General features: G+C 36.0%; 1 protein-coding gene across 1 annotated transcript in view; it reads right to left on the bottom strand.

Moving 5' to 3' along the window:
• Nucleotides 1–21651, bottom strand: part of obe (activating signal cointegrator 1 complex subunit obelus) — a 128261-nt gene that overhangs the window by 62807 nt on the left and 43803 nt on the right. The window contains exons 11-12 of the mRNA XM_083138244.1: nucleotides 16218–16332; nucleotides 1999–2135 (exon numbers count right to left, since the gene is read on the bottom strand). Of these exons, the coding sequence (XP_082994370.1) occupies nucleotides 1999–2135; nucleotides 16218–16332 (252 nt within the window). The remainder of the gene's footprint in view (nucleotides 1–1998; nucleotides 2136–16217; nucleotides 16333–21651) is intronic.

Genomic DNA, 21651 nt, shown 5'->3' with positions numbered 1-21651 from the left:
AATCGAGGAAAAGTTTACATTTTGCTAGGTTCAGACAATGAAGATTGAAGGTATAATGCAGGAAAATGTAAAATCCAGGAATGTAAAATTGGGGTTCCACTGCATATATATTTTTACGATGAAGAAAATTGTTTTATTAATGACTTTCCTCTTTCTAGTGTGAAGAATCATTACAGTAGAACCCAGATTTTATGTTTTAGGGGCATTCAAATAGATAATGTAAAATGTGAGAAGCATATGAAATGTAAAAACATGAGGGAAGAGGTGAACCTCAAATGCAAGTAAGAAACAACTGCACAATCAACTTTTCTTTAGCATAGGATGCATCAAAAAGAATTCTAACAGAAAATAATTAATATTATGGATTTGTACGAGTTAAAATCATTGGCAGATTAAAAAAATCTCTCATGGGTAGGAGGAAAGAGGTGCAGACAACTTTTACTTGCAGCAATGAAGGTTTACTGCTAAATTTAAACAACTGAAAGGAGCAGAGATAAGTTACTTGGCAATTCATGGCTAGTTTTCAAAGTCTGCTAAGAGGGTGATAGGTTAACATTAGACATCAATCATCTTTAGACTGTAACAAAGAGGTTACTAGCCAAAATCCAAATTTAAACTGTTCATCCAGTTGCAACTAGCCTGTCAACATAAAGTGGGCTTAAACACACTTTATGAGTGAGTGAGTGAGTGAGTGAGTGAGTGAGTGAGTGAGTGAGTGAGTGAGTGAGTGAGTGAGTGAGTGAGTGAGTGAGTGAGTGAGTGAGTGAGTGAGTGAGTGAGTGAGTGAGTGAGTGAGTGAGTGAGTGAGTGAGTGAGTGAGTGAGTGAGTGAGTGAGTGAGTGAGTGAGTGAGTGAGTGAGTGAGTGAGTGAGTGAGTGAGTGAGTGAGTGAGTGAGTGAGTGAGTGAGTGAGTGAGTGAGTGAGTGAGTGAGTGAGTGAGTGAGTGAGTGAGTGAGTGAGTGAGTGAGTGAGTGAGTGAGTGAGTGAGTGAGTGAGTGAGTGAGTGAGTGAGTGAGTGAGTGAGTGAGTGAGAGAGAGAGAGAGAGAGAGAGAGAGAGAGAGAGAGAGAGAGCTAAATCCCACTGTTCTCTCTCCCTTCCTGCAGGTCTTAATTATTATTATTTTTTTTTATAATGAATCTCAGCATCAATTCCTACATATACCTAGGTAATATGGCATGATGTCCAGGACCATAACCATGAGGTCAATGGTACAAAGCTTGGGCTCCAGCTACGGGACAGGATGCATGCAACTTCAAGTCTCCTGGGGGAAGCGTAACAACTTTCCCTGAGATTTCAGCCTATGTATGGGATTGGTGGCCATCCACCATTGTAAGGAAATTGGGGAGCTATGGCTATGTATCAGTAGCACAACCCGGTTATAGAAAACCTACAACGACTGGGGGTTTGTCGTGCTGATCATACATCACCCCGTAACTGGTTGGCCGGCACTCAGCAGGTAGGCCCTGGCATAAATATGGGATGATCTTATTTTCTATATATGAAGAGTTCTGAAGAGCAGGAGGAATCATGTTGTAACATTGTGTAAAGATATGTGAAAACAATGTTACAGTTGCCAACTTGTATCTCAATGGTTGTTTGTTTCTTTTTTGTACCTAATGCTCATATTTATACTATTCCATCATCAAGTGAAACAATGCTCTCCTTTCTGTTGGATAAGTCTTCAGTGTCAAAAGCAGTAAAGAACACTGATACCTTTGTATTTGCCATATAAATCAAATTAGAGGAACTGGAGAGGCAACAAGTAAGCTTCTATGCACAAAACAAACAAGCAATAAGGTGTAGAAGAAGCCAAAGGTTCTTGTAAGGTATGGCGGAAGAAGATATAACACTGCATTTTATGCTCTTTATTACTACGATGTAGACTGGTTTGGCAAAAATAGGATTTCTTAACATGACAGGTGTTATCAAACTGGTAGAATTCCATTACAAAGAAATTAGAATTCATCTCATTCCCTTTCTATTTTAAATTACATACCTTCAACTGTTCGAATTCCTGTGATCTTGAAATCAACTCAATAATTTCAGAATCATTCATCACAGGTTTCATTACTTCATTGAAGACTTCAACAGTATCATACTTTATGTAAAAGTGACTGGCAGTTCGACCAAGATCTGGGAAATAAAAATTTCACAATTACAGTAAAATTCTGTGTGACAAATATGAATGACAACACATTGATCAATGCATATTTAAGGTATACAATGTCCATAAATGATTGATAAACTTTCAGATAAATATGAGGGAACTACAAAGTATACCCAAATAATAGTTTTTAGTTGGAACTACAAAGTATACCCAAATAATAGTTATTAGTTGAAAATCAAATATTCAGATTTAAAAATCATTGATACATCAAATTACCTACCTTTAGGGATGGGTCGATATGACATTTTGTCTGATTCCAATAAAGTACCAATATAAAATTTACCGATACCGATAACCAACATTCTACCGATCTGATATAAAATTCCAAATAGTCCTTGAGAAACGTGAATGGTTCGTTGACCTCCTTAATAATGTTTGTTTCCAGGTGGCTGCAGTGCAAAGAAGTTGCATATTTAGACATTTACTTTTTAGAAGTAGGGAATGGAGATTATATACGTTCCGTTTTGCAATTAGGCAGCTGTAGCAATGCACTTGCCGTTTCGCACATGCGTGCTGAGGACCTGAATATATGGGCTTGCCACAGAAACCCGAGTAGACAGTTGTTTAGGTGTGGTTACTTACAATGCCTCAGACGATTGAAAGTCCCGTGGAGTGTGAACTACGTGATGTCATTCGTTTTCTAAGTGCAAGAGACGTGAAAGCGGCCAAAATCCATCAGCAGATTGCAGACGTGTGTGGAGACTATGCTATGAAAGATAGCATGGTAAGAATATGGGTGAGGGCAATTATGTTGAAAAGTAGATGTAGGCCCAGGCTTTCATGTGAAAATAAAATTATTACTCCTTGTCTTTATGTAATATCAAAACACAAGAAATATGCCTCATATTTATAATGTCCATAAAAATTATAACAAAGTGGCAAAATATTGCACTAAATATAAGATTCATCTTTGTAGCTGATCAGTGGTGATTCATTCATTTTGAGTTTTTTCCTTTAACTTTTAACCACTGTATAAATATTTATGTATCTACATTTCGGAGCCTGATTCTGTCTATGCACTCAGGGTATGTTTTACATCTAATAAATATTTTTTTCAGTTCCTGGATGCATGATGTGTTTGAGGATGGCATCTATATGAGAGAATATGTAATCTGCTGCCTTGGAGGATTATTTTCAGTGGTCAAGGCTCCACATTGTCTGGTGGTCACGTCAAGAATTTTTGTGTGTGTGTGTGTGTGTGTGTAAAGTGCCAGAGAGGATCATATTGTGGTGGCCCAGGCTCCACCTTGTCAGAAGGTTGTGGGTTGATAATGTTAGTAATGAACCAGAATTTTTTTTAGTTAATCTCCTTCAGTGCCGCTTATTAGGGTGACCAGACGTCATCTTTTATCTGGACATGTCCTCCTATTTAGGTGTCTGTCCGGTGTCTGGGCGGATTTCTTAGAAATCGGTAAATGTCCTCCTTTTTTTGGAAAGAGTATGGCATTGACCATAGCACATGTGCTGCATCAAGAATGCTTCCACACATAACGATTATCATATCACTTGCGGGCGCATTAAGTATTCGAGCAATGCTCACCTCGCATCTGGGAGTTGAACACGACCATTTTCCCGACTGAGTCATTAGTGTGGGTGTGCGAGATCCAGAAAAGCCGATATCGAGAGCGGTAAAAAGAATTTCTCGTCCCAATCCAGACTTTGGGGAATGATTTCCTGACTTTTCAGGATACCGCGCAGTCAGGAACTTTCAAATGGTTATTTAAAAGTGGTTAATTCTTGATGTTTTCTGCATTGTAAGTGTCTTGACAGTTTTCGGAAATTATTATAATAATAATAATAGTGGCATAAAATTCATGATTTCCACAGCGTCGGGAAATTTTAAACATTTCCCGTCCCGAAAATTTCCCGGCTTGGTCCGGAAATCGCGATTCTCTCCCATCCCGACCAAAAAAAGTTCTGTTCCGCACACTCCTCGTCACTAGCAGGGTTGTTAAAGGTCCAGAATTTTAAATAAATTCAATTCCGGTCCCGGATAGAAAATCAGCAAGCGTAAATGGGTTCTGGACCGTAGAGAACCTTTTTATCTGTTAAGTATTTCAATTCGGTCCAGGAACCTTTTTTCTGGATGAATTTAAATACAGTCCATAACCTTTAATTTCAATTAATTTAAATACGGTCTAGGAACACTTTTTCCGGAACAATTTAAATACTATCCAGGAATCTTTTTTCCGAATTAATTTAATTCTGTCCAGGAACCTTTTTTTCTGAATCAGTTTAAATAGGGTTCAAGTTCTGTACTGAAATGAAATAATACACAACTTGGATCGAATTTTAAATTGTGCGAGAAAAAAGGTTCTGGCTCTATTGAAGAATCCAATAGAATATATGGGTTCTTGGACCTCCAACAACCCTGCTTCTCATTACGGACCTGACGAAAAAAATTATCCACTTTTGAGCATAAAAGACTAATCCAGGTGCTGGCTGTCTCGAGAATCTAAGGAACAAGGGCTTTCATAACGGTAGAAATGGGCAAAACTCAAACGCCACAATCATGTTATCCCTCTCTATGTAATCTGAGCATATCATTTTCGATTGATTGATATGGTTTATTTTTATTCGCTTTTCTGCCTCTTTTGGCTAATTGCAAAGATGAGGATGAGAGATGATATGATGATTTTGATGAAGGACACTCACAAAGAACACTCGTGCTCAAGCTGGGATTCGAACCCGGGACCTCTGGTGTTGTGGCGCGGTGTGCTAACCACTCCGACACACTGGTCGGCCAGTTCACTTTAGAGTCAAATATACGCGATACAGAAACACAAAGTGAGAATTTTGATTATTATTAAGCCATATTTACTTTAATGAAATAACGATCTTGCAAGAAAATATTCAGCTTTTAAAGGATGGAAGAAACGAATATGAGGTAAAGTGTAAGGTGGCTGTCACTTTCCCCTGCTGTTGAAAGTGTGCAAAAATGTTCGTGACATTAAAATCATATTTCCTGACACAATCTAAACTACCTAAAATTTAAATTCGGTTTTTGGAAATAAGTTAAAGTGAAGTGCTTGTAACATTCGCATTCAAATATCCAAAAATTGAAAAAGAAAAAAAAAAGAAAAATTCTGTGTTTCAAACTATAGATATTCTCAGTTATGATTGTCATGATAAACAATAGATTAGGAGATTGCTTTCGTTGCTTAAAAGTAGGAGGAATTTATTGAAAAAATCAACAGAATTATCTGTGAGTAAAGGTTGGTAGTTTGTTTATATTGATTAAATAATTAGTAATGGCAAAATATGTTTCCATTTTTTGGATGTCCTCTTTTTTATAACTTTGTCCTCCTTTTTTACCATCCTCTGTCCTCTTTTTTGAATCTGTGTGTATGGTCACCCTACGCTTATGTGCAACTGTCAGACCCTGAATGCTTGTGGGCATACAGTTCTCCCAGTGCATGTGATACACCGATACTTGTTTGTATCGTAATAATCCTCAAATATTGAAAATATATTAGATTAGAACAGTTCAAAATCCCAGACACTGGCCATCACTTTCCAGACAGGAACTCAACAATCAGGAATGCCGTGTCAGACATTACCTAAGCTCTTCCTGGTCACCAGCAGAGTAAAACAGGTAAAACCCAGGAAGAGAATACAGATGACTGACTCCGCATTACTGAGTAAAATCTACGACAATAAATATCTGGGAAACAAGAGGTCACGAGCGACTTTTAGAACGAACGTTGAAAGGGGTAGAATGAGGATTGAGCGAGGAAATGTTGGAGCGAGTTGCAAGTCAAACTCTCAAGATACTGTACAGTCACAGTCATAATCGCTCATCGCCGAACTTCCATCACTAAGCAGAGACAGGTATATTATTCCATTTTATCATGTTGATCCTTTCTTTGAGGGTATAAAACTCAAGTATTGTGTTTTGCCATTTATGTATACGTTTATTACCTCTCCCACATTGCCATTAAGTTCATCATGAACAGCGAGTATGCCGTAATTGAGGTTGAATGATGAAAAGAGCTACACTACACAGATTCGATCCCCATACTGTAAGGTATGTTACGGTATGCTGACTGGCCAAAGCAGGGTTGGAGGTGTATCTGTAAAGTGATGTGGAGGGGGTTAGTGTTTTAAATAAATAGAAATAAATCAAAATTAATATAAGATATTTATAGATATATGGGATCAGTAAAATTATAGGTACTTTCACCGATAAACTGATGCACTGGTATGCCTGTATCAACGGATACCGATAGATAACTGATTAACCTGCCCCATCACTAGCCTATCTTCACCATTACATTAACTTTACAGAAATAATATCTCATGCTTTTTCAGGTATATTTTGTGAGTTACATCTATATTCTGGATTTCTAGTTCTGCTGATTCTTCACCATCGCTACCTCTCACCTCATCAGACACCTCTTACCTCAGATTACACCCAGAGCATTAACAACCAAATCCCTAGGTCCAGTAAAACACACAAAAAGTACCTTACGTACCATGGAATATTCAAAAGTTGTAATTCAATTCAATTAAATGGTATATATATATATATATATATATATATATATATATATATATATATATATATATATATAATATTTAATTTAAGATTGGGAATTTGCATTTGCCACTTCACATACTTGGACTCGCAATACTTTTAAAAACACAAGTCAAATGTTACAGTAGATACTAATCTAGGAAAAGTTGTTAAATGTATAAGAAATTTCAAACTAAAATTTACCCAATCAACTTCAAGATATCCTCTCTTGGAATCTTCCGTCTGACAGATAGATTGTTCTCCAAATGACACTAACAAAATAAACAGACTGAGATAATTCTGTTTTATTTTCCACGCACCCTTCTTTTCCTTCATCCATAAAAATAAAAGCTAAACTAAAAATTTGCAACAGGGCATTTATAAAATATTATGAATTCAATGGGATTTGGATTAATAAAAGTTGCAATTTTTCACGTCTACGGAGAGAAATTCACACAGAACACACAGAGAATTTCCGGAGCCAAAAAATTCCCGGAATTCCCGGTGAGTAGCCACCTGTTCATATATGCAAATGATAAATATTCATACTCGCATTCTCTGGAATTATCATATTTTTATTACTGTTTTGTAAAAAATATATATCAATTCTTTTATTCGGTAAAATTTTTGATTACATTGTTGACGATTTAAATCTTACTGTAAAGAAATTTGAATTCAAGGAATATATTTTAGCATGCATATATCGTGCTATCTGTTTAAGAGTTTCTAAAATTATTTTCTTTAAATTTTAAGGTTATCAACAATGCACTTCATTATAATAAGTACACATATGTACTTCAGCTGTTTCTTCTTCCCTTGGCTAGTATTCTGAACTCCTTAATGGTTAAATTTATGCTGTGAAGATGTTTTAATTAAACCTTCATGGATTGGTCTAGGTTGCATGAATTTGAAAACCAAAATAAACAAGCCTTTTTAGGGAAGAGGATGCACTAGAACAGTTGGTTCTCCGACGGAAGGCTGTATGTTTGCAAGCAGCCTTGCGTCCCTCTCCAACTCAAAAGAAAAGAGACCCCCACAAACGGTAGAGACTTTGACGGAGTTGTGAGGCTTCTCACTAACCTCTACCTGCCTCAAGTCCTTTGGAAATGTGGAAAAGTGAGCATGAAAGGAGTTTTTCCTCAAGGATAATAAGTTGAGTCCCGTTAGCAAGTGTACTAATGTGTAAATGTACTAATGTGTGTGATGTTCAAACGAAATGTATTACAGTAGACATTTGCTGATCTGGTCTTTTCTCTGCCGGCAGAATTAAGTTTCCTTTGAAAAGTGGATTCATTCTCCTTCCAAAGTGGGGCCCATGGACTGGCATCACATGTGGCATGGAAGAAGTCAAGCCACGGAGGAGAGAGTTATTCATAGAGAGTTTGTGCTGTACAAGCACACCAGCCACGTGCAAAAGGTTTCATAGTTGACATTCTTCTACATGTTATCATATGAATTTGACATTAAGTACCTTGTCTTGCCACAAGTTTCCCTACAAAGACAAAAAAAAAAAAATGTAGAAAACACAGTTAGACATGGGTTTTGATGTCCTGCAAAGACTGTTGTCTTCGAATAATTTCAGAACGCTGATTCCAATAATCAAATTCATTTTTACCCATCACATCTAGTTTTTTCAGAAAACAGCAATATATTAACTGCCTCAATTTCTCAATAAAATGTGTAGTTGGATCCATTATTTCCACAATAGATGGCTCTGTTTGGGTGGTAGTCAAATATTGATTTTCTACAATACAAATCTTTCAATTTTGAAACATAAATGCATGTATAATTGCATGCATTTAACCACCTTCATGTGACACATTGGCATGAAAATGGTATGGACCTTTAATTGCGTACTTTTATTTTCCGAAATCCCTCATGGAATAATATGCAATAATATTAACTACGGGTATAATCATATGATTTCATCAACAAAATATATTATTATTTCTTTCACAATATGTCCAATACTCAATGTTATAACATGATGGGTTGATTGAACTTAGTGACGTGCAGAAAAATCCTGGCCTAGAAAAAATACTGACGTGATGGTTAGAAATTGATGGTTTCTGTGATCTGAATTCAAAATACTTCCAGAATCACTTATTGGTTTGTAAATAACAGAAATTTCCATTGTATAAATTTATTTTGTTGCGTTCTGTAATAAGTGTAATGGAATGGTGAGAAATTTTGATTGTGAAATTATGAAAATCCTGACATGATGCGAAAAATGAATGTCATGTGCATGATCAGCATTCAAAATACTTCTATAACCACCTATTGGTTTGTAAACAACCAAACGTTTTGCTCAAAATGTCGAGCAGTGAAATGACAAGAGTGTAATGATGTGAGTTGACAATGACTTTGATTAATGCTGATCACATGTGCCCCTGGATTATCAGTGACTGGCACGTGAAAGAATGAAGCACAAATATCATTCCTCATTTCTCCAGTTCACACTCTTCTCAATTCCATCTCTCCCCACCCTCCTCTTCTCTTGTGATTACGCCATTCACAAATAGCACTGCTTTCGCAATTTATTTTTTTCATTCTTTCCTCGGAACATAGTTTAAAAAATCCCTACTTCTTCAGCTTAACGTGCAACTATGCTTCTAGCCCATCGAGTACCAAGACCTGCCAAACAACTATGTGTTGGGTTGGGTCATAGGAGTCCCATCGCCGCAGTTTCTGGCTTTCAAGATCGGAGTAGCCGTTGCATTTCAGCTTTGCATTGTCTTCACAATGCAAGGTCATCGTCGAGATTTTAGAAGTCACACAGGGAATTGAATCCAGGATCACTCAATCTCTGCCAAAATCATGCCACTTGGCTCAGTAATGCAAATCATTTCTTGCTTGACAAATATCAATGTTACTACTCCCGTGCGACTCTAGAAGCTCTGGATTTCTACCAAAATCTGGCCACTTTCAGCTAAATGTTTCTCACGTGACAAATACTGATGTTCTTGCTCCCGTGTAATATGATTTTCTTCTTATTATAATTCTAGCATCGCTTTTGTCATTCTTGCCTAATCATGATGATGAGGATGAATGATGGTATGATGAATTTTTTTGATGGGACACTCACAAGAAACACCGATGCCAATGCCAGTAACAACTAACTACTAACAACTTTGTCATGGAGGCTGGCTATCTCTGTACATATCACGCCACTTCAATCAGTATTTTTGTGCGACAAATACTGATGTTGCGGCTCCCATATAGTTGATAGGTGCACACTTTATCTTGGCTAGAACTGCGCCACATCGGTTTGTAACAAAGAACCAAAAAACAAAATTCTCGCATGACAAATACTTGATCTTACAACTCCCGTGTGGTGGTACATGCACGTTGATCCTCGTTAAATCCTTCCAGTTTGTTCGTTAAAGCAAAATGTTTCACGCACAAGAAACAGTGGCATGCCAAAGAGGAAGTTGGTGGATTTCGTACTGTACCCCTTCCTTTTCAGACTACTAAAAAAAGTATACATACCCCATAGCCGTTCGAAAACACTGGACATGCAAATGACGACAAATACCGATCCTTTTTGACTCCTGTTTGATGGTAGATGCATGACGATCCTCTCCAAACAGTGGTTCACCACTTTGCTCAGTAATGCACAATTTTTCTCGCATGACAAATACTGTTATGGCTTCCATGTGACAGCAGGTGAGCCCTCGATCTCAGAACCGTCCTACATTACTCGGTGACATAAAATGTTTACTGCGCAGTAACAGGGTGGCCACTCTAAAACCTTTATAAAATTCAAATATAATTCCCGGTTTTCAAGGTTTCCAAAATATCAAGGGTTGTAACTACCTTCAGAAAACAAGATCGCCACAAATTGTAACTACAAGATAACCTTGTTTTAAACTTTATACTTGTAACTACAAGGTATAAGCAAATATTTCAGCCTTTATGTATTACCACCTCTCACCACCCCACACATACACATGCAAATATAATAACAATATAAAGGGTCTGTGTGATTCCAATTTACAAAAATTCTAATTCAATTGTATATATTAAATTAAATTAAAATAAGGTGCGGAGTTTACATTTGCTATTTCACATACTCAGACTAGAAATGTACCTACAAACACAAGTCACAAATGTTAAGGGATATAGTAATCTATGAAAAATTGTTTATGGTATAACAATTTCAAATGTACCTAATCAACTTCAAGGTATCTTATCTTGCAATAATCTTCAGTGTCAGATAGATTGTTCTGCAAAGGACACTAACAAAGCAAACGGATTGAGACAATTCTGTTTTATTTTCCACGCAGTTTTCTTTTACTTTCCTTCCTTGATAAAAATAAAAGGTAAACTGTGAAAAACTTGCCCCAGGGCATTAATAAATACATTTTTATTCAATGGAATTTGGATTAATAAAAAATTCAATTTTTCATGTCTACGGAGAAAAATTCAAGCAGAGTTCATGCATAATTTCTAAGAAGAAACATTCACGCAAAATTCCCAGAATTCAAAGAACTCCCCCGGTGAGTAGCCACCCTGAGTAACTACCGATGTTACAGCTCCTGTCTGGCTGTAAGTGCATATTCAATTTACCCACAGGTCTTTCTCATTTCCTCGATGCTGCAAAATGTTCCAATACAAGGTGAAAATTCGTGTCTATTTACACGTATTTCATGTAGGTGTTGGAATTATTTCATATCACATGCACCATGGTTTTCCTTTCACACAAAATTTTGGAAGGTGAGCACATTACACATATGTACATGTGGTACATTTATTCTTTAAGCATAAAATACAAGTGGTGGATTCTCATGGTATTTTTTGTTTTTAAAGCACAAAATGAGTTGAAATTACAAAAAATACAATTCGCATTTTGTCAAATAAATGCATTATTTCAAATGGATGAAATTGTATTCAGAACATGTCATTGCACATACATAAATGCTCTTTTTGCAGAAATTAACATCTCTTGATATTGTCGCATTTTAAGAAAATCAAGGTCCCTTTCTATAAGTACTTACCATGCATGTGCAAACAACAGACCTAGGGGACAAGTGACATGAGACACATATCGCTTTTGATTGAGCCAATCAAAAATGTTTCATACCATGCAGTGGCGCAGGAACGGGGGGGGGGGGGGGGGGGGGGGGGGTACAGGGGTACATTGTACCCCCGCAAATTTTTGAAGGGGGGTACTGTACCCCCTAAATCCGTAAATCGAGTTGTACCCCCTGTACCCCCCTTTGGTAATTTGACAGCAGACGGAAGGTGCTGCTGTTAAAATTACCTATTATCAATTCGCCCAATACAAAATGTATTATTGTTTATAAATTTTAAGCATTATAGTCCTTACCACAGAAATTCAAAACATTTAATTGTAAACTTATTATACTACATTGCGCTTGCTACTAGTTAGTTCATTGACCTAAGTTCTTGGAAACCTCTTTAACGAGATGTAAATTGTTTAAAATGTGTGTGGAACGATGGAATCAGATTGACTCTCAGACAATTACGCTGCAGACGATTGCTGCTTTGCGTAAGGGCGGGGGGGGGGGGGGGGGACACATTTCTAAAGCAGTGGTCGCGTCGATTCGAAGATAAGATACAAATCTTCATCAGAAGAGTATATGACTGACCCAATTTTCTTTTGAATATTTATAATGGAATTTTTCGAAACGGAACACTTACACGAACGAGACGAGACACGACAGACCAACTGGGGGGGGGGTTACAATGCACTCCTGTACCTCACCCATATTTTTCATAAATTTGTAAGATGGTGTTGGGAAAACTATAGTTAAACCTATATATTAAGATATATTTTTTTAAAAAAAATAGAGTGGCGATTAGCCTATCTGAGAATGAGGTAAATTTGGAATAAGTTTTCATAACTTCAGAGTGGAAACCGAAAGAAAAATAAACACAAACAAGAACGAGAAGGACCTCACCACACAGGATACAAGATGAGGCTGTGACAATTCTCAACTCATCGCATCGCGATACCATTCCTAGGTGAAATGAAATCTTTCCTAGACATTTAAACAGGGTGAAATTTGCGATTTTATCAGGGGGGGGACTATTTTTTACCTATGTATTAGGTATACTTATAATTGGACATAAATTGCTTAAAATCTAATTGTGATATCGAATGCAACACAAACACAACGCCATTTTATGTTAAACTCTAAAGTCAAATTGTAAGAAAATTACATTAGTCAGATGAATGCACGAGATAAATGAGACTCACTGCAGGTTCTATTGGTAGATTTTGGATTGGATTTACAAGGTCTCTGGGAGTAAGATGGGAATATTTGATTGATTCATTTGGTTTATTTTACTTTGCATTTCTGCCACTTTTGGCTAATCGCGAAGATGAGGATGAGTGATGATAATATGATGAAATTGATGGACACTCAAAAATAACACCCATGGGCAGGCCAGGATTCGAACCTGGGACCTCAGGCATCATAGTGCGCTATGCTAACCCCTCCGCCACGAAGTCCGGCAAGGTGGGAATGTGTTTTGGATTTTCTTTGTAGATGCGAAAATCTTTAACTGTGACGCGCACACGCTTCTGCTTACATTAAAGTTTACATTTTCACATAAACGAGAAATTGACATGTCATCTTAAAACACACGCATGTATCTGCATTTAATACCACTACATCCGAAAATAAACCTTGGCCGGCTCTTCACATTGTCCACCAAAAATTGAAAAGAAAGAATAAACTTTTGAGCGTATGGCTTTCCTTGCTACTTCTGAGAGCTGAAGGATTTCGGTTTTGTAAATGTACCGAATGATATTACTTTCAGTACTTGAAGAGCATCATTAGGTACAGCTAATTATATTACAAATAAATGATTTGTCAAATTTTTCACAAATATTTCAAAGTTAGACTTCTTACGAGTTGATTGGGAACCATCTGAACTCATTTTTTTCTTTATTAATACAACACCCTATAGATGTCTGAGAAAATACCAAATACATGGCTTCTAAAAGGCATTGGATATGGTACACACCTGCCATAAATTGTTTAAAGATATTTATATGCGTAGCTATGGGACTTTTACAATTAGAAAGAACGGAACTGAAGTGGAACTCTATATAATGTAGTTTCTATATCCAGTGGGTGGGAGATGATTATTACTGGTTGGGGTGGCTCAAGATCCCCCTCACTCCTGATTTTCTGTTCCGTGAAATCCAAATAAGCCCAGAATGAGGTCCAGAGCTTAGCCTTATATGTTTCAGAATTGTTATCTGAATTTAAAATCTGTTTTTTTTTTAAAACTTAAATTCTAACAAAAACAATGAAAAATATTTATGCATATTTTGCATTAAATAACAGGACATTCGTGTGTGCTGTTCTAAAAGAGAATATTTCTCTTGGCTTCGCATTATACCTAGGTATCAAGGACGTTTTTGTGGGGGTCCAGGGGGTCCGGACCCCTTCCCCCCAAAAGACTTACCAAGTAGTAAAAGTAATTTATCAAAATATAATTGTTTAGCATTTGTTATACTCAATTTTCATCAAAGCCAATACCATGCTTGAACAGCGTAACAATTAAAAGTTAGGGTGCGGCAGAAATATCTCCCGGATTTCATTTGTGAATAACAAAGCAACGATAGATGTTATGCAAAACTTTATTGCACAGTTGGAAAGAACAAGGTTTACCATTTTATTGCACATTTGCAAAGAACAAAATGTTCCAATTATTTTTTACAAAATTGCCACAAGTCACCATTTTGGGTGACAGAGTTGACTTTGTTTTAAAATGATATCGTCCAAATGCCGATCTGCACGGTGTATGCATTTCTGAAGTCTGCATTACCCTCCTAGTCATGTCTGGTCGGTATTGCCGCTCTTTCCTGTCTGATACCATCTTTCAGATCATTGGCTGTCCTCGGCCTTCCTTGGTAAACTTTAGCCTGCAGGTACTCCCACAGAAAGAAGTCGCAGGTTGCGAGCTCGGGGGAACGAGTTGGCCATGGAAGGTGACTTAAAAGTGAGATCAGACGCCCTGGAAACATTTCACGTAACACGTTCATCGATACGCATGCTGTGGCACCATCCTGTTGGAACCACACAGCCAATTTGCCACGTTCGTTGGATTGCGGCTGCAGGAAGTTGCGTAACATCCATACATAACGGTCAGACGTTACATTAACTGCGTGCCGTCTTCCTCAAAAAAGTAGGGGCGTTCATGGAGTTGTCTCGGTACATATGGGAAACAAAATGGTAATCCTTGTTCTTTCCAACTGTGAAATAAAATTTTGCATAACATCTATCGTTGCTTTGTTATTCACGAATGAAATCCGGGAGTTATTTCTGCTGCACCCTGTATACTCGATGGTTTTATCCGCTGAACTTATTGGAAGGCAAGGAATTTGGCTCATACGGCTTTGAAGGATTCGAAACATTTATGCACATTATTAATGATAATATCCATAAAATATTAATCAGGAACTTTACTTTTCGTTAATTGGATCTAACTCCTTTTTTGTTATTCAATTAATATTCAATTCTTTTTCTATCTGACATTAAATTCCTTGCCAGGGCAGTTGTTTTTGTGCAAATCTTGGCGATCTTAACTACACGTAAGCTAGATAATGAATACTTGGTGCTATATTTCTATTCTTTTACTATATTTTACCTATTCATGTAATAATAACAATACAATATTAATTAATGTACATATTTAATTAATTAATATATTAATTTAATTAAATATAATTATCCTAATTATTATTATTGCGACACTTGATTGGACATATATATATGGGAGGCTGAATTTTGTACCCCCCAAATGAAAAACGTTCCTGCGCCACTGATACCATGGTAGCATTGTAGGCTGCACAAGCCTGAGTTGATTGGTGAAATCCTCAAGTGGCAAGGCTCTCTTCAGTATAAAGCAAAACATTCATTTGCATGCACGAACAGACGAAGATGACATGATACTGTATTGAGAAAATGGTTCAGTCCAAGCAACACGTACAACTTGTCATGTCATTTTGGTTCTAAACGGGTTCTAAACCTGTCGCTTGAATCTGAAATGCAACTAAATGCATGTTCACCATTTTCTGAATAGATTAATTGTTTGACTTGAATATATAACATATTTGCAATAATATTTTCTTAAAAAATTCAATAAGGCACAAGCAGGTGCTGATTACAAAACGTAACTTACATACAGGTTTTTTTGGTATGTTGTTTTCTCTCACTATGCAGAAGTGTGTGTTGATTTTTTTTCACCACTGTTATATACCATCATTATAACATTTTTTATCACTCTCCTCAGTTTTAATTTACCATAAATTTGCATCCCTTTATATCAGTACTTTGTTGGTATGGCAAAAATTTCAGATTGGTCCATTTTCATGATGTGTTGCTCTCCTTGTTTTATCCTACTTTTAGACTAGTTTGTGGAATTTATTTATATACTATTTGTCTTCAGCCATTCATTTGTTTGCAATGCAATGGCATTATGAGAAGGCAGATAAATGCATGAACACAAGTGCAAGAACAGAAGATTCGTGGAAGGAAAGACTCAAACTTACCAGTGATGCATAGATCTCCTGTACGTTCTACGAATCGTATCATCCGTGCCTTATCTAATGCACGAGAAGCACTTTCAATTAATTCTCGTCTTTTCCTATCCAGAAGTGGATCATCCTGGAAAATAAACATACTGAAGTCGGTATAACTAACAAGTGATAAGACACTTATCTTTAACAGAACTATGCCAAGAGAACTTAGCTCTCTGGAGAGAGGGAAGAAGGGTATTAACTATGTAATGTGTACTCAGTTGTAAACATTATCACAGCTATGTTTCTTATATTTTCAACAAGTATATCAATTTGAATTTTGAATTTGAATTTAAAATTGTGGGAGCATCAGCACTTAGGCTATTTTGCTCCCGTCACATTATACGGGGGCCAGCCCCTTACCATTATAAATAACAACTCTAACGTTGCATAATTAAAAATCTTAAAATCTTCTGACTTCTGTTAAAAGCTGAGGCTGTAAACGGGCACTCAGCACACACAAGGACAAAAAACAGAAAAATACACACAAAATTATACTGGCCATAGTGCCAGAGCCTCGTTAGTCTTTAGTCCAGGGTGCACTACGTGGAAGTGAGGTTGACTTTTGGGCGGCTATGTGGAAGGTACCCCTTACACCCCAAAAAGTATATCAACTCTGAACTAACTAATGGTTTGGTGTCTCAAGTAAAATCTTAATTGCCAAAGAATAAAGTTAACATCTGAATATTTTCCAGCACAATGAAGAACACAAACTAAACAGCGAGTGATGAATTATGCCACAATTAATTTTTTTTAACAATTTGCCATTAGAATAAACTAAAGAAAGGAAACTGAATGTTAAAACTAGGCACAAGAATTTTTAACATCAGATGGAACAATATTTATTTTTTACTGGTCTCCTTGAGGCATGGTGGTAATTTTGTAACCTTGTAATCAAAGTGTCCCAGGTTTGATGCCTGTTGGAGGCACATAATGGCTCAAATCCCAATTTAAACTGAAGGTCTATTCTCAATTAGCCTATCAGTGCTTAAAGTGCTTAACAAACAAAAACAAAAAAAATATAATTTACTGATGCCAACAACTGATATTCTATATTTAGTAGGGCTGAGCTGATACCGATGTGGTATTGGTTGATTTTCTTTTACCAATACCATCCGATACCGAAGATTTTCAGTGGCTAGAAGAGCAACAACTCGTCTCAACATTTGTCCTTTTAAAAGTTTGTTCACCCTTCTTGTGACAGATTGGGAGACCAGCACAGGAAGTTCCATACATTTTCCTAGAAAAACTGGAAAAAAACACACCCTCCTGGGAAGCAGATGGCAATATCAAAGGCATGAGCAAGTGAATGCTGAACCCAAACGTAACTATGAAGGCATGTAACTGCTTAGTTAATGCTGTGGGAAATAAACCATTCATTGCCAATTCTTGCTTGAAGATCGTGTCGCACTAATGCCGGGTCAGGTAGTTGCGGAGTTCTTGGAAAAGAGGGATGAAGGTCACTCAATTACCTTTGTTTTATCTACATTCAAGCGTGAAGGGGAATCAGCAATTTATACTTATCCTCTTCACTTCCGTCTTTCGTGTGACTGCCAGTATCGGCCAATGATGACTATTTATTTCCACCGAAAGCCGGCCCCCGTGGCAGAGTGGTTAGCACATCGCTCTACGATGTTTGGGTTCGAATCCTGGCCTGGGCATGGATGTTTGGGAGTGTCCATTCATCAATTTCATCACATTATCACTCATCCCCAGCTACGCAAATTAGCCAAAAGTGGCACAAAAAGCAAAGTAAAATAAAGCAAATCAATCAATCAATAATTTCTGCTGAGATTAGATTGAGAACATACGGTTTTGAATGACAGTACTAAGAAAGATAAGCTAATTGAGACTGAACCTACATTTTAAAGTGGGACCCAAACCACTATGTGCCTCCACTGAGTATCGAACCAAGGATGTATTGATTACAAGGCTAAGGTGGTACCACTACACCATCGGGGAGGCCCCTCTAAAGATTTATGTACACCACTACTTACAATAATGTACATAAAATATTTATCTGGAACTTTACTTTTCATCAAATGGACGTACCATCATTCTTTTTGTTATTCAATAAATATTTTTTTATTTTTACTTCTTCGACATAAATTTCCTTGCCATGACTGTTGTTGGTCTTAACTACACGTAAGCTAGATGATGAATATTTGCTGTTTTATCTCTGATTGTATAGCATCTTTTTACTATTAATGTAAAAACAATATTTTTTAGTCAAGATAAAAAGAACAAAATAAGTATTAACATTGTCTTTCCTCCGTTTCTTAGTCTGTGGTTACATACAATACCCCGGAGAAATTAAGTACTAATTAATTAATTTTCATATTATTACAAATAATTATATTAACATATTAAAATAGAAACAATTTTATTATTATATTTCTGAGACACTTGGCTTGGACGGGCTCCCCAAATTATATATTTCTAAATAAGTGCCTAGTGATGTGACGAGTTAGTATGTTGATAACTAGCCTTTGTTATAAGACATAAACAAGTTACTAAACATATATCCGCGAAACTTACTCGTAAATGCTCTATTAATTTCGGTGGTCTCTGCGACCATCCACTTGGGATGCTTCATCGAGCATCGCGTTCAGAAGTGGATGGTGGCAGAGGCCACCGAAATTAATAAAACATTTACAAGTAAGTTTCGCGGATATATCTTTAGTAACTCATTTATGTCTTATATTATCAACCCCGTTGTTTATTCCCCTCAACATGAATAGCCTTGGTTATTTTGTACTCAAATTATACAAGTATTGGTATCGGTATCGGCAAATGGTGGTATCGGCTCAGCTCTAATATTTAAACATTTGTATGTATGTATTTGTGTGTATTTTTGTTATTTAGCATTGCTTTTCTACAACTTATTGGCTAATCGCTACAATGAGGATGAGTAATGATTAGATGAAATTGATGAAGGGACACACTCAAAAAAACACCATACTCGGATTCAAATCCATCAAGTTAGGTAAAAAAAAATTACAAGCCAATAAGTTGCTGGGATTCAAATCCCATAAATTCAGTGTAAAGATCAAAAGTTGACCAGTTAACGTGCTCAGCCAACAAGTTGGCATTTAGACATTTACATTAAAACAAGGATATATAAATGATACCTTATATTTATAAAAATAACAAGATGGAAGAATTTTCTATCCGGGTGGGGACTACTTTGGGAGGTCCCTGGACTAAAGATAAGATCTACATTAGGAATAAGGATATTAAATTAGGTACCTGGAATGTTCTTAGCCTTTGCCGGCCTGGGGCATTTCAGTGTACAGTTAATGAGATAGTTAAGTATAAATTAGATGTAGTAGCTGTCCAGGAAGTTAGGTGGCCAGGAGAAGGGAATTGTAAAACTAAAAATTATACTTTTTTCTATGGTGGTACTGAAAATCATAATTTTTGGAACAGGCTTTTTCATAAATAATAGAATTATCTCGGCTCTTAAAACAGTAGAATTTATTAATGATAGGATATCATATGCAATTTTACAGGGTGGGTGGTGTAAAATTATTTTAATAAACATACATGCACCAACAGAAGATAAAGATGATAATACTAAAGATGATTTTTATACAGAGTTAGAACAGGTCTTTGATAAATTTTCTCAGTATGATATGAAAATTCTGTTAGGTGACTGTAATGCACAGATTGGCAAAGAAGAGACATTTAAACCCACGATTGGTAAAGAAAGTCTTCATGAATTAAGTAATGATAATGGTATAAGATTGATTACTTTTGCAACCTCAAAGAATTTAATTGTGAAAAGTACCACTTTTAAACATAAAGATATCCATAAATATGTCTTCTCCAGATGGTAAAACTCATAATCAGATAGATCATATTCTCATTGATAAGAGAAGGCATACTAGTATAATTGACGTTCGTACAAATAGAGGTACTGACTGTGCCAGTGACCATTATTTAGTAATTTCTAAATTAAGAGAAAGACTCGCAGTGATAAATCATAATCAACAAAATTTAAAAGTTCTAAAATTTAATACAGGAAAATTTGCTGATAAAAGAATTAAGAAAGATTACCAAATTAAACTGTCAAATAGATTTGATGTTTTGCAGGATTTAAATGATGATGAAAATATAAATGAAACAGATGTAAATAAGAATTGGGAGCACATACGTAATGTAATAGAATCAGCAGCTAAAGAAAGTATAGGATAATATAAACCGAGAAAAAGTAAGCCATGGTTTGATAATGAATGTCATAATCTAATAGAAATAAGAAATCAGGCTAGACTTAGGTGGTTAAATAACTCTGATGATACAAATCTAAACAATTATAATAGAATAAAGCGAGAAGTTAACCGCACGTTTAGAAGTAAAAAAAAGAGATTACTTGAAAAGCAAAATTAACGAAATTGAAACAAACAGCAAAAATAAAAATATCAGAGATTTATATAAAGGTGTAAATGAGTTTAGAAAGGGGTGGCAACCTAAAGTAAACTTGATAAAAGATAAAAACGGTGATTTTCTAGCTTACGCAAGTGATATTGTAAATAGATGGAAGTACTACTTTAATGACCTTTTAAATGTTCATGTAGGAGATAAATCAGGAGTAAATGAAGTACACACAGCAGAACCTTTAGTTCCAGAACCTAACTTGACTGAAGTTAAAGATGCTATTAAAAGGCTAAAGAATAACAAAGAACCTGGCATTGATTTAATACCAGCTGAGTTAATTAAATATGGTGGAAATTCGTTAATATGGCAAATTCATAAATTAATTTGTTTAATATGGAATAAAGAAGAAATCCCTCAACAGTGGAAAGAATCCATAATTGTTCCTGTGTTTAAAAAAGGTGATAAAATGAACTGCAATAATTACCGTGGAATTTCTCTACTCTCAACAACATATAAAATATTAGTTTCTCTTGTATGTACGCATTGCTTGCATTATAGAATTATTTTCCTGTAGTTTACGGTTATTACAAGCATAAGAAAACAGTTTTTCTTTGTGACGTTTCAGGAGAACACACGCTCCTTTCATCAGACATTTATTTTCATTTTGACTAAAGATACAGTTATAACAATGGTTAGTAATTTTTAAAACAAAAAGAATCTGTTATATAATGGATGTTGTCAATGTTACATTGTTGTAATATAGCAACTTAACTGAAAAAAACAGTCTGTTTTATTTTTATTTAAATTATGAATCCAAAATATCATCAGGCAATTCAAATTCATCATTGTTTTCACAAAGTCTCTTGATGTTTTCTGTTACATTAAATTTTAAAGATGGTGGCTTACTCCATTTGTGAAAAAGAAAACTCCATACTGGATCTATGTTACCATTTTCATTATTTAATTTATTCCAGTGTTCTTCTGCAATGAACGAAGCTTCCCAGACATTCAACTCTGTGTTTCCCGTTAA

Source organism: Lepisma saccharinum, chromosome 16 (genome assembly GCF_977018435.1).
Source record: "Lepisma saccharinum chromosome 16, izLepSacc3.1, whole genome shotgun sequence".
Classification (NCBI taxonomy): domain Eukaryota; kingdom Metazoa; phylum Arthropoda; class Insecta; order Zygentoma; family Lepismatidae; genus Lepisma; species Lepisma saccharinum.
The sequence above is the reverse complement of the archived record's forward strand: the minus strand, read 5'-3'. Positions and strand labels throughout refer to the sequence as shown.